The 17611-nt window shown below is 39.5% G+C and overlaps 1 protein-coding gene across 4 annotated transcripts in view; it reads left to right on the top strand.

Moving 5' to 3' along the window:
• Positions 1-17611, top strand: part of cd151l (CD151 antigen, like) — a 39048-nt gene continuing 21437 nt past the window's right edge. For 2 of the 4 annotated variants that reach the window (XR_014030637.1, XM_081372461.1), the window contains exons 1-2: positions 1-283; positions 4477-4560. Coding sequence is in view for 2 of the 4 variants with exons in the window: in XM_081372461.1 (XP_081228587.1) it covers positions 4477-4560 (84 nt within the window). In the remaining 2 variants the exon portion in view is untranslated. Of the gene's footprint in view, positions 284-1638; positions 1879-4476; positions 4561-17611 lie in introns of those variants that run through there. The other 2 variants (XR_014030638.1, XM_081372460.1) reach the window with 1 other exon arrangement.

The raw sequence follows: 17611 nt of genomic DNA, 5'->3' as shown, positions 1-17611 counted from the left end.
GGACGTGTGCTGTTTTCAAGAGATAACAACGATATAAATACTGTTCGTTTTCTCACACAAACCGCTCGTTTCGTGTCTTAGGCCATCAATGTGTACTTACGATGGGGAATTGTTTAATTTGGACGATGGGGAATTGTTTTAATTTGGACTTTGTGCATGCTCTTTGAGACAGTGACCGTAGACCTGCATGAAATGACTGACAGACAAGAACGGTTTGACCTAAAAATATCCAAATTGAAACTACTGCGGAAAAAAAGACACCTACATCTTGGATGCCCTTGAGGTAAGCTAAAACATACCAAAATTTTATTTCAAAGTGAACTATCCCTTTAAGATTCAGATGAAGACCTTTTTAAAGTGTTTTACATAGTGACGTTTATTTTTTTCATTTTTTGCTTTAATGTATAGTTGTTAATTTTTTTCCCCATTTGTTATTATAGTGTCTGTTAAATTCTGTTAAATAAAATCTGCAAAAACACTTTTCAGTTCTTTCAATTATTCTAGAATGTTTTTTAACATGTTTACATTAGTGAATGTTTAAACATGTTTTTACCAATTGTTTGAGTAAAATGTAAAGATTTGAACAGTACTGCTGGTTGAAACAACAAACTTAAGTTCTGAACAAGAACCACAATTATAGATGTTGCTGTGACAGTAGTGGCAGGTAAATGCTAGTAAAACTGTCAAAAGTCCTCAAATGACCAATCGGCGACCTTAATTAAATAACGTTGTCGCAAAGTACTGGAGACGTTATCACGACGTCGGTTGGCGACGTCGTAGCAACCTCTTTTGGTGTTTCACTTTGACGGTTGTGGCCATAGTTGTGGCGACCTCATATGCTAACGTAAGCGTGACTAAAAATGACCAGCACGTGACGTCGTCACAACGTCATATTGTTTGCTGGGTGCATGTTATAAAGTCAGAATTGCGTGTTATAAAGTCAGAATTCTGACTTTTTTTCTCGCAATTGCGACTTTATATCACGCAATTCTGACTTTATAACATGCAATTGCGACTTTATATCTCACAATTCTGACTTTATATCTCGCAATTGCAACTTTATTTCTCAGAATTGCAACTTTATTTCTCAGAATTGCGACTTCATGTCTCGCAATTCTGAGAAAAAAAGTCACAATTCTGACTTGATATATCGCAATTGTGAGAAAAAATATAAAATATATGTGATATTAAAAGTCGCAATTATTATTATTTATTTATTATTCAGTGGCGGAAACAAGCTTCCATAGTTTTCTCCAGAGCGGTTTTATTAACTAAATGAATAACTTTTTTACAACAAAAATGAACCATCACTGAATTTACTTCAGCTGGACTGTGATGCTATTTTCTTCTGGAAACAAACTTTGTTGCATTATTTTCCTGTTATCTCTGTAAAGCTGCTTTGAAACAATCTGTATTGTAAAAAACGCTATATAAATAAAGGTAACTTAGCTAGGAAACTACTGAATTTACTTCAGCTGGACTGTGATGCTATTTTCTTCTGGAAACAAACTTTGTTGCATTATTTTCCTGTTATCTCTGTAAAGCTGCTTTGAAACAATCTGTATTGTAAAAAACGCTATATAAATAAAGGTAACTTAGCTAGGAAACTACATGAACCGAGCATGTCCCTTTCCGGGCACCGTAATTTGGGTTGAAATTATTTTTTTTTTCTGGGACCTGGCAACCCTGCTCACTGGGTGACTCGGGTGGAGCTCGTTTGAACTTTTCTTTTGGGTCCTATTATGTTTTTGTTGATGTTTCTAAATAAGCAATCTATCCCATGAATTAAGAGTAAGTTATCTTTGAATGAAGACCTATTCTTACAATTTGAACAGTTCTCACCGTTTGGCAGTCTTTGTGTGACATCAGCTGATAAAGGTAAGATCTAAACTGATTGAAAATTTTTCGTCGGTGTTTGTTTTAGCTGTAAATGTAGCCTACATTAGTTTTCGTAACTGTGATTGGAGGCCAGTTTGCGACAGTAAGTAGCCTATCTTTGTGGTTTTCTCAAGTCTACTGTACGTATGGTATAGTGCACTGCTATAATACATTCTCTGTTTAATCACATTTTCAATCTGGATTTGAGATTTGTTTGATCATCTCGAACAATCTGAGATTACTAAATACAATTGTGAATACATTCTAATGAGTTCAGAGCTACAGAGTAGAGTTTAACTTGATTTCTAGACGGACGGTTACGTTAGTGTGTTGCGGTAGAATACTAAACGGGACCATAAAGGTCAGCAAATAATCCGTATGAACGTGTTAATATACATTCACATTCATTATGCGAAAAAACTTGTAAAGTAAAATGTAACAGTAAATGTAAAATGTAAAAGTTCTCTGCAACTGTTTCTGAGGCTGGATTCGGAATAACATACTACTCTTTATGCAATTTAAAGTAGTAGGGTAACGTTAGTGTTTAATTCCGAATTCAGCCTGGCTCGTGCTGTGTGGTGTAATGAACGAACATGTCGTTCTTTACATGTTCAGACAGGTGAGTGAGTCAGTTGTGTGTCACACTTTTAGTGAGCAGCATAAGCTATGTGTTACAAGACTGTGAAATTTAAGTTTTTTTCTTTGTTTTTTTTTTTCTTCTTTTTTTTCGAAATGAATCTAATCATAAAGTACCATAGGGTCACACTTTAGATTAGGGTCCATTTCTCAATTTTTAACTAAATATTAACTACGATTGTTGCCTAAATAAACTCATAATTACTGCTTTTTTATAGTAACGTAGTTGTTACGTTTAGGAATTGGGTAGGAATGTAGAATATGGTCATACACAATAAGACATTAATATGTGCTTTATAAGTAGGCTACTAATAAACAGCCAATATCATAGTAATATGCATGCTAATAAGCAACTAATAGTGAGAATTGGACCCTAAACTAAAGTGTTACCGTACCATAGTGTAGTTTTCGTGTTTCAAACGTAGAATATTAGCTGGAGCATCATACCCCATGGTATTGCCAGTACATGCAGTACTGTTTTGTAAGGGGGTAGGCCTATCAGATATTTATAACGGGTGTGTGTGTGAGTGTCAGTGATTGTTGTAAAGATCTGTGTGTTTTTCTTTAACTAGCAGATAAACATAAAGAGCTCCAGACAAATTCATCAAATATGCGTCAAAGTAGCTATCTATTTTAACAGTGCTTTTGTTTCACATGACACACAGTTGAGGAATTAACCCTTTCTTCATATCAATTCTTTTTAGAGAAACATTAATGTAATTATACATTTATTTGAGAGCTTAAAGAAATAGTTTACCCAAAATGAAAGTTTTATCATTATTTAAGCCTTGTTCAGAATGTCAGTCCAAATCAGATTTTTGTGCATATCCACTTGGAATCCCATTGTATTTAGAAAGTGTGAATGTCAAAGAAATCACACGAAATCCAGTTTTCACAAAACATCCGTTTTAAGCTACATGTGGTTTGAAATCCTATTCAGTTAAATTTTTCGGATATCCATTTCAGTCTGGCAGCTCTGATCGGATTTGGCGTAGCATTTTTGCTTATGTCACTTTCTTGCGCCATATGACATTGTTGCAGAAACAAGGTTGTGTTGTTCTCAATGTGCAGGTTGCGTGGAAAATTCTTCATGGTTCAGTGTTGAGGTGTCTTAATTTTTGCGGAGATGGCAGCACAGAATAAAGTTGTTCAGTATTCTACGTTTCTGCCACTGCTTCTCTAGACATAGTAGTCCAGCTTGACATCTACACATTGTCATATTGGTAGACAAAGTTGAAACGTTGCAAACCCCTCCATGTTGTTTTTGCCATTGGACTATCAACTTAGCGTCATTGCCATAAACCAATGCAGATATTCCAGAAATTGTAAGAGCACCACGGGACACACAAATCGGATCTGAACAGTCTGGACAGTCTGATACGTGTCAGTCATTTTGATCGGATAACAATCGGATACACAGACAGTGTGAACATAGTCATACTCGCCCTCATGCCATTCAAAACTATCTTTATGAAAACTAGCATCATATTCTTTTTTTAATAAAACTTTTTTTTTGTGGAACATGAAGATATTTTGAAGAACATTTCAGCTGTTGATGCAGAAGTTCAATCTGTATCAATCATGAACAAATTTTTTATCACACACTTAAGGATTTTTGTTGTGATATATTATCAAACACACTGAAGGTAACTGGATAATTATTATTAAAATGCATTATTTAAAATCACATCTAACATAATTATTACAATAATTTTCTTCAAAAATCAAGGTGAAAAAATACCCCAGTGTTGCAAACCCAACTGCAGAAGTTTGCTATTGTTTGTGGTGTCATAACCAGGCATAACTTTACACAACATCAAAAGAAGCAAAAATAAAACAAATTTTGCATGTACTACAAGAAATATTGTGCACAACAGCTAGACTGCTGCATATTTAGCCCAACAAAGATGCTCAGTTGCTTTTAGTTCATGTCTGTGGTTTTTTCTTTCTTTTTTCTTTCAGATGGGGTTAAAAGAAGAAAAGAAGGAAACATGTGGGACCATCTGCTTGAAATACTTGCTCTTCTCCTTCAATTTCCTGTTTTGGGTTGGTATCTGTTACTGTCATCTAATGCAGTGGTTTTCAAACATTTAAGCCAGTGCACAAACATTAAACAAAAACGTTTTTAAGTCCTTCACAACATTTTAACTATGTAATATCCATTTATATTTACTATACTGTATATCAATTTAATTTAGGCTTACCTTTCAATGGGATGGGTGCACTTGTTTTTGGGAGCGCAAAAGCTTCATTAGTGGCCTGATGTTGGATACGACTACTAGCAGATCATCTTCAACATCAAGAAGTGATCAGTATTTATTTTTCATGTACTGTATGTAACAGTGGAAAAAGTCTGCTAGCACAAATATGTAGATCCAAATGGAAGCGGTACATTGCCACATTGGATAACTCTTTGTATTCTCCTGCTACTGTAATCCAAAATTCAGGCGGTGTGGAATTGGAAAATTAAGTTTATAATGTTCGACCACTGGACCGCTCTAGCAAAGCATCTTCCAGATTTCTTGGGAGATGAGATCAGATTTCCTAGATTCAGTGAATCGTTGCCGTATTCAGTCATCCAGTTTTGACTGATCGATTGCACAATCGATCGGACTAACCAACACATGTTTCGAAAACGAAAATAGGGAATCGATTTTAACGGCCTTCTCTCGGAGCGCGTCCATCTCATCAAGATACGCCCACAGCGAACGTGCGTCACACAGCAACTCCAGGCTCTGACAAACAGCAAATTATAGCCTACTTCTGCATAATGTGTCTCTTTTTACAACAAAAATGTCTCATGCATACAGATACAGATTCGGGCTACGGGCTACAGTCACCTACGTAGGTGAAATTGGTTTGACATTAATGGTAAACACAGCCATGTTGAAGCCTGCAGTAATGTTTTTCATTGATGTTATGGCAGTCCACTCTGCTTATTGTCTTCTGAGAATGTTGCACTCCTGTTTGTCATTGTGCACGAAACTTCACGGCAATAAATCATCAGAAATATTGCTGACTTGTGCACGCCCTCTTTACGTTCATCCTAATACCTGTTAGTTGTATTAGTTAGTTGTACCTGTTAGATTTGCCTATATTTGGCGTTGAAAATGGAAGCGTTTTTGGACATGGAATATCTTTTTTTACAAAATTTTACAATAGATTCAATGAACACTTATGTCTGAAAAATCTAACAGGAATTTTTTCATAAAAGTTACAGCCCTAATGGTCAGTGATGTGTACTCTCAGGTTGTAAGGTACTTAGTTACAGTATAAGTAGAGGTTGACCGATAGTGGATTTTACCGATACTGATAACTAGGTTTGACCGTACTTGCCAATAACTGATTAATCAACCGATATTTTTTTTAAATGAATACTGGATAAAAAAAACATAACACAAACAGTGCTGAACTGAAATATGCTAAATGAAATAAATATATACAGTAAATATTAATATGTTAAAATGAGAAGTTCTACTGAATGAATTCTACAGAAAATAATTTAAACATTAAAATATTACAGGTCAAATGTGTGTTTCTTTAGCTATAACCTAGAAACATATGTAATTTTCATAAGTAACATTTTTGCAAGTCCAGTTTGTTAACAAGGATGTATTAGCCAGCTTTCATGAACTATATGCATTATGCAATATACATTTTTACAGCATGTATATTAATTAATATTTGAGCAATACAATTGTACCTTGATCATTCATGTTAGTTCATGGTACATTAACTAAGGTTAACAGATAAATTAAAAATTAAAACTCAATTTAAAATGTATTAGTATATGTTGGAATTAACAAACTAACAATGAACAATACTTCTACAACATTTATTAACCTTAGTTAATGATAAAAATAGAAATCTTATTGTAAAGCATTTCATATAAATCCAAAAAGTCATGCTTAAAGATTAAAGCCATCTTTAAATATCTGCAAAGGCCAGAACATTAAAGGGGTCATAATGGTACATGCACTTTTACAAGTTGATTGCACTGAAATGTGTGTTGGCAGTGCCTGTACACAACCATCATAAAATGATAAAAATCCATTCAGTGTTTTTTTAAAATCTCCTTATATGTTTGACCCTCTCTAAAATCAATCCGTTCGATTTTGTGACGTCACTAAATCGACGCCCCTCCCACGATTGTGATTGACAGCAGCGTTTCAACACAGACCCGCCCTCGCTCGTGAGCGAGCTGTCTGTCATCATAGTGCATTGATATGCTGGAGAAGAATGGCATCTTAGCGATTCTGGCGATCTGTTCTTGGGTGTAATAAGGAACACAGCAGTCATTTTGATGTTTTGATGGAATATTCCCAAAGCATTGACGCGGGGATTCCCTCGCGGGGATTCCCCACGATCAACATCCATGCTTTCATGTTTGCGCGAATCATTTCACACACCAGACTGCTTTAAAAACGAGGGTTAGTAAAGCTGGTTTTGCTAAGAAGCTGTTCCTGAAAATAGGATCGGTACCAACTATTCGTGTTCCTGCTGCACCTCTCAACTGAAAGTGAGTGTAACGTTTTATTAACCTTTATATTAATATTTATATTAATCTTTGCAAATCGCTTGCTGCACGCTTCACGATGAATGCGGCTGTTTACACTCAGGGTACATTACGGCATGTTTTCTATGTACGAGGTTCTCAATATAATTCATAATCCCACGTTTATAATGAACACCGCGTTATGGTTACTGTGTTATGGTTATAACAAACGGTGTACGCACAGAACAGAGGGGCGGGGTGAGCAAAGCTCATTATCATTTAAAGACACATGCACTTAAACGGAGCTGTTTTTGACCAGGTAAAATGAGTGTTTTCTTACAATACTAATGAGAATTTTTAATTAAAGTATATTACAAACTTTTAATTTATACCCTAAAGAATCATGTTAGCTTGTACAAAAATGGCATTATATGACCCCTTTAAAATTACATAAATGTAGGCCTATATTACATGAATAGTCTCTCACTTTATTTGCTTCTATTTTAGAACACTTGATGATTATCTTATCAAAATAACAATATGTATTGTAGTGATAAAAAAAGATCTGAAATCGAATGCATTTCTGATTTGTTTATGTTTCTGTCGGCTACATGAACATATCAATGTTGAGAAAGCAATCACGTCGCTAGCTTTAAATATGCATAAACGTGACCAGCTGGATATAAACTAATGCAAATAGAACAAATGCGACATTAAACATTTGGGTCAGGTTTGTGTGTGTTTTGTCACATTGTTTTAACCACTTAAGGTAGTCACTACTGTTAGTCCTCCCTATGAAGGTAAAAGAGTAGCAATACTCAAGAACACGTAGATGTGAATTTGAGAACTTGTACAATAAATATTCGTTCTTGTACACTAAAATTTACACTCACAGCTCCAATGTGAAAACCTGTAAAATAAAAATCTGAAGTTGAATGTTGAAAATTGCACTCGCAGACAATAGTCACAAACCTGTATTCTGAATTTGAAGCTGCAGACAAGTAGTCACAAATGTGTGAAATGCCATTCACAAAAATACAATGACAGACACAAACTTGTAATATATACAGGTGCTGGTCATAAAATTAGAATATCATCAAAAAGTTGCTTTATTTCAAGAATTCAACTTAACAGGTGAAACTAATATATTATATATACTCATTACATGCAAAGTGATATATTTCAAGCCTTTATTTGTTATCATTTTGATGATTATGGCTTACAGCTTATGAAACCCACGAAATCAAAATCCCAGAAAATTAGAATATTACATGAAATCACACAGTAATTACACAGTGATACCATGATCATTGAACCAGGTTTTGGTTCTTTTGGCAGTGTGGGCAGATGCAAATCCTGCTGGAAAATGAAGGAAGCATGAAGTGCTCTGAAAATGTCCTGGTAGACGGCTACGTTGACTCTGGATTTAATAAAGCACAGTGGACCAAAGTCCTCTTTTCTGATGAGAGCAAATTCTGCATCTCATTTGGAAACCAAGGTCCCAGAGTCTGGAGGAAGAATGGAGAGGCACACAATCCAAGATGCTTGAAGTCCAGTGTGAAGTTTCCACAGTCTGTGTTGGTTTGGGGAGCCATGTCATCGGCTGGTGTTGGTCCACTGTGCTGTCCACTCAACGCAGCCGTCTACCAGGACATGTTCAGAGCACTTCATGCTTCCTTCAGCAGAAAAGCTTTACGACTTATCAATATCTGTTTAACCCCCAGTCTGCAATTGAAGTGTCTCATTGCTACCCTTTTCGTTTGATTATTTTTATAATCAATACTAATAACTTCAGTGTTATTGTAAGGATTATAGGAAGTCATTCTGAATTTCAGTTTAATTAATTTTAGTATTGATACATCACTGTCATCATTCTAATTTTCTTTCCTTCCTTATTGTTATTATTTTGAACCTCCCCTTGCATGCTTAGTTGAATTTCAATTCAAACTAGTTTGAATTTTAATTCAAAATTGTGTCTAATCAGCCAGGGAAGACCACTGAGAAGACATACGGCCCTCACCCTAGTGGCACAAACCCACTGCCGGGGCCTATCCCTCTGCCTGCATCTCAGCCTGTGTTGTTATTCACATTTTCTTTCATTGATAATTTTCTCTTTTTTTTCTCTTCCCTCTTTTCTCCAAGGGGGGGGGGGGGGGTAGGTTATTCTGATAAATCACCATCAGTTATCATAATTTTGTTGTATCACTATTTTAGTAAAGCCTTTGCCTCGGACTCCTGCATACATATGTACTCAATTTGATGAAACCAGAAAGCCTTAATTTACATTGAGTCTAACATCTTAATCCCTTATTGTGTATCTATTGGCAGGACTCAGTCAGTGTTTATAGGCTTAGGCCTCTTTATTTTTATTTTATAACACTCCCCGTGTTATTGCTTGTGACATTTCATTGCAGACCAATTCACTTCCTTGCGTTGTGTTTCCCTTTGATCTTCCCTACCTTCAACTTTGTTTTTATTTTAATTTTTCTCCATTTCTGTTGTGATTTGTTTCTCTCATTTCACTGACAGACAGAACCTAAGAGAGACCCCAGGAAAGTGAATAGAGTAACGATCAGAGCCGGCGTCATTAGACGACCCCCAGAGAAAAACCAGAAAAGAACTCAACGAAAGGCTCCAACAGGCTGAAGCTCTCCTTGAGAGAGCAGAGACTAAAATCCATCAGCTCACTCAGCAGAGACACGAGCTCCAAGAGGAACTTGACACTGTTCATGCAGAACTAAAACATGCTTACAGATTGCAGAGTGTCTGGAACGGAGAAACACGCATCACAGAGTTTCTCCCGGTCAGCCAAACACCAAAAGCTGAAGGGGGCGGAGCTGTAAAGGGTCAGACTCCTCTCCAGACGGATTGGGCCCCCAGCAACAGCTCTCCTCCCAAAAGCCTTGACAAGCTAGCCCGCAACATTCCTACGTTCAACCCAGATCCTGCAGGAAACCATGACATTTTTGCTTACTTACAAGACATTGACTTTCACCTGCAAACTGTCCCCAACGTGACAGCTTGGGACAAATTGTACCTGCTACGAATAACCGCAAATAGAAATGTGCGTAAGTTTCTTGACCACACAGACCAACCACCCTCACGATTGCAGTGACTACACAGCAAAAACGAACTTTACCAACTACACTGCACGCCTCAGAGCTGCTTACGCTACCTCCGCTGTGTTAAAAGGTCATGCGGGCCTCTGAAGAACAGACTTTTTCTATGCCGCCACTTACCCCTCCACCACCCTCGCAAGCCATCTGAGCTCACTGGCAGCCAGTGCCTCAGACAACTGTCTGCCACCACGCACAAGCTGCGTTCACAGGACTTCAGTACATATTGTGCACCTGTGCCATCACAGCGCCACAGCTTGTAAGGCCACAGCGCACAAAGGGGGGTCAGGCGTGCCGAGAACACATCATGTGCTGAACACCGCAGCACCAAACCCACGCATGGCACACCAAAGCATGTGGCACACCAACCTCAGCGAAGCAACAAGATGCCCTAGCCAACCAAGGACATCCATCGCTGAAGTTTTTCCTCCCTTTCTCTCTCTCTCTCTTTTTCCTCCAACAGGATGCTGTGGTGGTTCGTTAGAAAGCAGCCACAATCGGACATCACCAGATCCGGCATCCGGCATCGCATGGAGAGAGAGCAACCCCGAGTCCTGATTACCAAAGCAGGACTCACACTCCGAAAGTGTACATTCGACTTAAACCCAGCAACGTCGAAAGATCACATTACCTCAACGAAATGTGAACATCCACAGCCAAGCTCACAAAGCCGTGTCCGGCGGTTTCCTATGGAACCCCGAAAAGGGGGGATCCCACACTATCGACCCCCTTCAACCTCATGTGAGCTGAGTCATCAGCCTAGCAACCACCTGCCATCTGACCATTGTTACCGTGATGAGTCAACTAGGCCCATACACGCCCTATCAACTCATCAAGGGGGGACTGTAACGGAAAGCAGATGATCAGGTCTGCCTTTTTGTTGATTAATCAAATCTAATCAACAAACAAAAGGTACTGATTAACCCCTCAAAACAAAACAACAGTGTTAGCAGATGCTCGGTCAGGTCCCCTGAGTTAATCTCATCAACTCAAGAAGATATTCACACTGAAAAGGAAGGACAAAGTTCGCCACGCGGTTCCACGTGTGCACGACTCTGCATACACACACACAAAACACAGACTCCTTATCATGCCCGACCACTTGTGGTCAAAATTACCTTTTTAAAATGTTTAAAATGTATTTCTTGCTGTGCTTATGATCCTTATACCCGAAATACGATATCTATAAGCTTTATTGATATGTAATCAGTTTAATATGCATGTAATCACGAGAAATCCTGTTTCTTTGTGTTGTTGACTAACAGAATTGTCATTCGCGGTATTGTTTTGTTCAGAAGAACACAACGGTGTTGAATATTTAGCACAGAATATTAGAGGATGCATTATTTGATTAATACCAGTTTTATAAATGTTTATGAACGAAGTTTATTCCGCCAGCATTAGTTAGAAGAGGCGTGTACCTTTCCAAATGAAAGGACATGACCACAATACGTCCTCCCAGGCGATTGGGTCACGCACGCAAGGGGGCGTGACTTGAGCTCCTTCAAAACACAGCGGGCTCTCTCACCTCTCTCTCTCTCACCTCGCTCTCATCTTTCCTCCTCTTCTACCGGCGCGACGCTTCCCCGAGGAACATCCCGGAAGGCCTCGGACAAACACATGTTCGAGTCGTAGCAGCCGTTCTTTTGCAACTAAGTTATATTTGCCTCTTCCTTCACGGAAGATGAAGACGAACTTTCTCGGTAACGTTACATTTCAGTGAGCCTTTTCAAGCTTCCCGCGACACCGGAAGACGCAGTCGAAACAGGACCTCGTCCGCGCTTTCAGCATCAACCAAACAGAGAACAGACTTGCAAGTATATTTATCTGATAAAAGCTGCTTTCCTGGGGTCCGGCTTTAGGTTTCTGTATGTAACAATTACTAGCTTTTCCCTTCTCTCTATGGCTCTCTTTCTTTCTTTCATTTCATTTTATTCTTATCACGTATGTTATTATTGTTTAAATGTTTGTTTGTGTTTATTGTTTGCATTTTTACGTACGTTTCTATTCGTAGCTCATATAATCTTTAGTCACATTTATTAAAATCTATTTATACTTTTCACTGTCTCTGTGTTTGAAAACCCACCATTCTAAAGTCAATGAAACGAAAGATCTTAAGCTACAAGCTCGATATTAGACTACATTCAGTAGTTTTAATTAATAAACTCAGAAGGTTTGATGTCCGTGGCCAGGAGATCAAACTTTCTTGGAGTTTGTAAAGAGATAACCCTTCTTAACTGTGATAATCTCACCTTTACTCGCTGGACGAATAACGATTAGATCAGTTACAGAACCAGTTAATCTCTATAATTGATAAAATAAATGTACATGCGACTTATGAATTATGACCATGAGTCATAATTATTAATATTTCCAAAATTCCCTATATTCTTGAGCTAATTCAAATTTACCCAAAGTCGTATTCGCTACAAGATGCTGACTTAATTTTCCAGCAGGATTTGCACCTGCCCACACTGCCAAAAGAACCAAAACCTGGTTCAATGACCATGGTATCACTGTGTAATTACTGTGTGATTTCATGTAATATTCTAATGTGCTGGGATTTTGATTTCGTAGGTTTCATAAGCTGTAAGCCATAATCATCAAAATGATAACAAATAAAGGCTTGAAATATCTCACTTTGCATGTAATGAGTCTATATAATATATTAGTTTCACCTGTTAAGTTGAATTCTTGAAATAAATCAACTTTTTGATGATATTCTAATTTTATGACCAGCACCTGTATATTTGCACTTATTCTTAAATTCACACTCACAGTACAACCTCAATTATGCACTTGCAACTGCTCAAATGTGTCAATGCAAATTCAAATTTCGCATCTTGACTTTTGCTAGTCTTTTCGCGATATATTAGATGCAAAACTAACTTGTGCACTTAAAACTCAGTGGCGGCGAGAGAGGAAGCCTTTTATTTCAATAAAATTTTGTTGTATTTTTAAACCTTTAAAAAAAATCTGAGCATGTTTCTAATAGCAACCAGATAGCCTTGAGCTCAAGCATGTTTCCAATAGCAACCAGATAGCCTTGAGCTCAAGCATGTTTCCAATAGCAACCAGATAGCCTTGAGCTCAAGCATGTTTCCAATAGCTACCAGACAGCCTTAAAGGGCACCTATTATGACTCTTTTCACAAGATGTAAAATAAGTCTCTGATGTCCCCAGAGTATGTATGTGAAGTTTTAGCTCAAAATACCCAACAGATCATTTTTTACAGCATGTTTAAATTGTAATTTTTTGGGGCTCAGTAAAACACGCTGTTTTAGTGTGTGCCCTTTAAATGCAAATTAACTGCTGCTGCACGGCACAGGGGGCGGAGCCTCACGAGCTCGCGCTCAGAGTCAGGACAATCTCATCTGATAATATTAGAACAGAAACTCTCAGTTGCGGTGTTCATTTCGACTCGGAGTCGGACAATAATGCCCACAGAGCCAGAGAATATATGCTGTATGGACATAGAACAGGTATAGTTTAGTTTAATTATGGTTATAACTTATTTGTCATCTGCTTTTATCCACTAATACAAGCCTGCTGTAGCAAAACCCGTCCGAATGATGACCAAAATATACTGACGAGTTCAGTGAAGTTTATTTTACATCACACAAAAGATGAGCGTTAGTTTTACTCCAGAGAATCTCTAAGAGCTAAATAAACATAGTATAAGAAGTGCGCATTAAAGTCTTATCCATAAACTCTCTCTCTCTCTCTCTCTCTCTCTCTCTCCCTTTCATTATCAACAACATACACAGCGAAGTACACAAAACACTCGTTACAACTAACAGTAAACAAATATACACACTTTTTCAGTGGGTGCTAAATAAACTGGTAAACCTTTTATCCGTAAAATGACTCGAAGAGCTGTCATAAAGAGCGCGCTCGCACTTTCATTTCTTCTGTGTCCAGTCACGTTAGGCCTGTTGCTCCGGAGAGTGTAGCACTAAGCTTGATCACAAACAGTACAGATCCATCCTTGAGTAACAACGGGAGTAAATGAAGACTGCTATGTTCATTCTTACATCCATCAACAACACACCTCAATCGCTTAGGAGACATTCTTGTCTACAGCTGCTCAAGCGTCGAACAATGGCGGACTCTGTGTCCAGCTCACTCAGGGCGGGTCTAGGCTCAAACTGAAGTGTCACTCAACAGTCGTGGGAGGGGCCTGCTCAATTCTACGTCACATTGCGCCGAATCTGAGAATAGCTCATTCTGAGACAGTGCTTATGATTTATTGAGATTGTAAAAAAACCACTGGGTGGATTTTTATCATTCTAGGGTGGTTTTGCTCACACACTGCCAACACACATTTATGTTCAAACACCATGTAAAAGTGAATTTTGCATAATAGGTGCCCTTTAATGACAATCATGCAGGGCTGTACTTTAACTTTTTTTTTTTGCACATAGCACTGGTGCTACAGAGGTTGAAAGTTTTGTAGCACAGGCCAAACAGTTGTAGCACAAATATAAAACGTATGTTATCATCCCTGAAAACAAACAGAAGTAATGGAGTGCATCACTTAAAGAGGCATTGATGTTCCATAAAGTGCACAGAACACATAACACCTCTTACACCTTAACATTACATATCAAAGTAGAACAGATCTGTGGGCAGACATTACTAAATAAAAACTCTTGTTTGCAAACTAGCACTAACCTATCCCATGACACTCCTCTATGAGACTAATACTGTCAACAGTTGCATCGTTTCTTTAGTTTAGTGCATAGTGTGTGTGTCACATATCTAGCATGTCTGCTGGCTTCTCTTTTGTATTTGGTCTCCTGACCCTTTTAGAAGAGGTCATCCATTTAGCTACTACCTGATTTGGATTACCAACCCATAACAAAGGGGTTGTCTATTTTTATCTTTTCTGGAGCCTCCTTGCACAAGCTACAAAACAAGAGCTGTTGGTCAGCATCGAAAGTTAACCATGGAAAATCCATTGTCCACTTGGGGTTATATCTATAAATTTTCCTTTTTGTTTCTCCCTTACTTTGATTTGGTAAAATTGCTTCTGTCGATTCTTCCTTGCGGGCTCATTTGGGGTTTTCGTGTATCACTTGAAAATAGCGCTTCATTTTCTCGTCAACTAGCAGCTGCATAGAAATTATGGGCTTTTAATTACTTAGGAATTGTGGGAAAACAAGAACAAAAAAAACAAAAAAAACAAAAACAAGTTTTATCAACTACCAAGTGTTACGTCAGAAACGAGGATACAATTTGCAAGTGCAAAAAACTCTTTAGTGATAGTCAATGATGATGATGATGATGATGAAATCCGGGTGATGCAGACTGTGGCGCAGGGACTTTGATGGTCAGACACGGAGTGATGAATGAAGTGCAGCGTGCTCTGATGAGTGAAGACGTGATCCAGACATGAAACGTAATCCAACAAGACGTGAAACAGGAACACAGGAACTCCAGACGGGACACGAGGCACAGGAACAGGATCAGACAACACAGAGACTTCATGCAACGATCTGACAAAGGAGATGAGAAAGCGGTGAGCATATATAGGAGATGAGATGAGTGGCAGCTGGTGATGATGAGTGATTGCAGCTGGCTACTGATCAACAGTAACGATCCGGACACACCCACTCACACACTCACACACATGTAAACAACAAGGCACGAGACTAGAGAGAGACATTGGATCTATGAACCGTGACAGTACCCCTCCCCCTAGGAACGCCTCCTGGCGTTCCCAGGTCCCCTTACCTGCCGATTGTAATCATCGATAAGGGAGTGATCCAGAATGTCTCTAGCAGGTACCCAACTTCTCTCCTCTGGACCGTAACCTTCCCAGTCCACCAATTACTGGAATCCGCGTCCCCTCCGCCTAGAGTCCAGCACACGATTGACCGAATAAGTGGGTTCCCCATCTACGAGTCGCGGCGGGGGAGGAACCGGGATTGGCGGATTAATACGAGAATGAAATACGGGTTTAATTTTGGATACATGAAAGACGGGGTGAATCCTCCTGTACGCTGGAGGTAGGTTGAGGCGGACTGCCACCGGACTAATGATCTTGGTGACAGTAAACGGGCCAATGAATTTGGGAGCAAGTTTATTAGACACGGAACGGAGAGGAATGTTCTTGGTAGAAAGCCACACTTTTTGACCAGCGATTTATACGGGAGGCCTAGACCGGTGGCGATCGGCTTTGGCCTTGGTGCGCAACCCCACCTGGAGTAGAGTCTCACGGGCTCTCATCCACGTGCGGTGACACCTCTGGACGAAGGCGTGAGCGGAGGGGACCGCGACTTCGGATTCCAGACTAGGAAAAATTGGTGGCTGGTACCCTACGCTACACTCAAACGGAGATAGGCCCGTAGATGACACTGGCAACGTGTTGTGGGCGTACTCCACCATAGAAAGTTGTTGACTCCACGAGGAAGGATTCTTGGAAACTAAACATCGTAACGTTCTTTCCAAATCCTGGTTGGCTCTCTCAGTTTGGCCATTGCTCTGGGGGTGGAACCCTGAGGACAAACTGACAGTCGCCCCCAGAAGCTTACAAAATTCTCGCCAAAATTTGGACACAAACTGGGGTCCCCTGTCAGAAACCATGTCTATCGGGAGGCCATGTAACCGAAAGATGTGGTCAACGACAATCACCGCTGTCTCCTTGGCTGAGGGTAATTTGGGCAAGGGAATGAAATGGGCCGCCTTCGAGAACCGGTCCACCACGGTCAAAACTACCGTGTGACCCTGAGAGGGTGGGAGGGCGGTAACAAAATCTAGAGCGATATGGGACCAGGGTCTCGAAGGGACCGGCAGCGGTTGGAGTAACCCATCTGGGGGTCGATTGGAAGTCTTACCAGTGGCACAAACTGAGCAAGCCAAAACAAAATTGTGAATGTCACGAGCCATGAGAGGCCACCAGAATCGTTGCTTGACTAAAAATCTATTGCGACTGACTCCTGGATGACAAGCCACATTGGAAGAATGCCCCCACTGAATGACGCTGGACCTCAGACCCTCAGGCACAAATAAACTACCCGGTGGGTAACCGACCGGGGGCGTTACCCCTTCTAAGGCCTTCTTGACCTTCGATTCGACCTCCCATACGAGTGTGGAGATGAATAGAGTCTCCGGTAAAATGCACTCGGGAGTAGACGGGCGTTCGGAACGACCAAAAATGCGCGATAAAGAATCGGGTTTGATGTTTTTAGAACCCGGGCGGTACGAGAGAGTAAAATCAAAACGACCGAAAAAAAGTGCCCAACGAGCCTGCCTGGAGTTCAATCTTTTAGCAGTCCGAATGTATTCTAAGTTCTTGTGATCAGTCCAAACGATAAAAGGTACCCCCGACCCTTCTAACCAGTGCCGCCACTCTTCCAATGCTAACTTGACTGCCAACAACTCTCTGTTCCCAATGTCATAATTGCATTCGGCAGGAGATAGACGATGAGACAAAAACGCGCAAGGATGCATCTTGTCGTCTGAAAGAGAGCGCTGGGATAAC

This window comes from Scardinius erythrophthalmus (assembly GCF_964197995.2).
Source record: "Scardinius erythrophthalmus genome assembly, chromosome: 8".
Taxonomy (NCBI): domain Eukaryota; kingdom Metazoa; phylum Chordata; class Actinopteri; order Cypriniformes; family Leuciscidae; genus Scardinius; species Scardinius erythrophthalmus.
The sequence above is the reverse complement of the archived record's forward strand: the minus strand, read 5'-3'. Positions and strand labels throughout refer to the sequence as shown.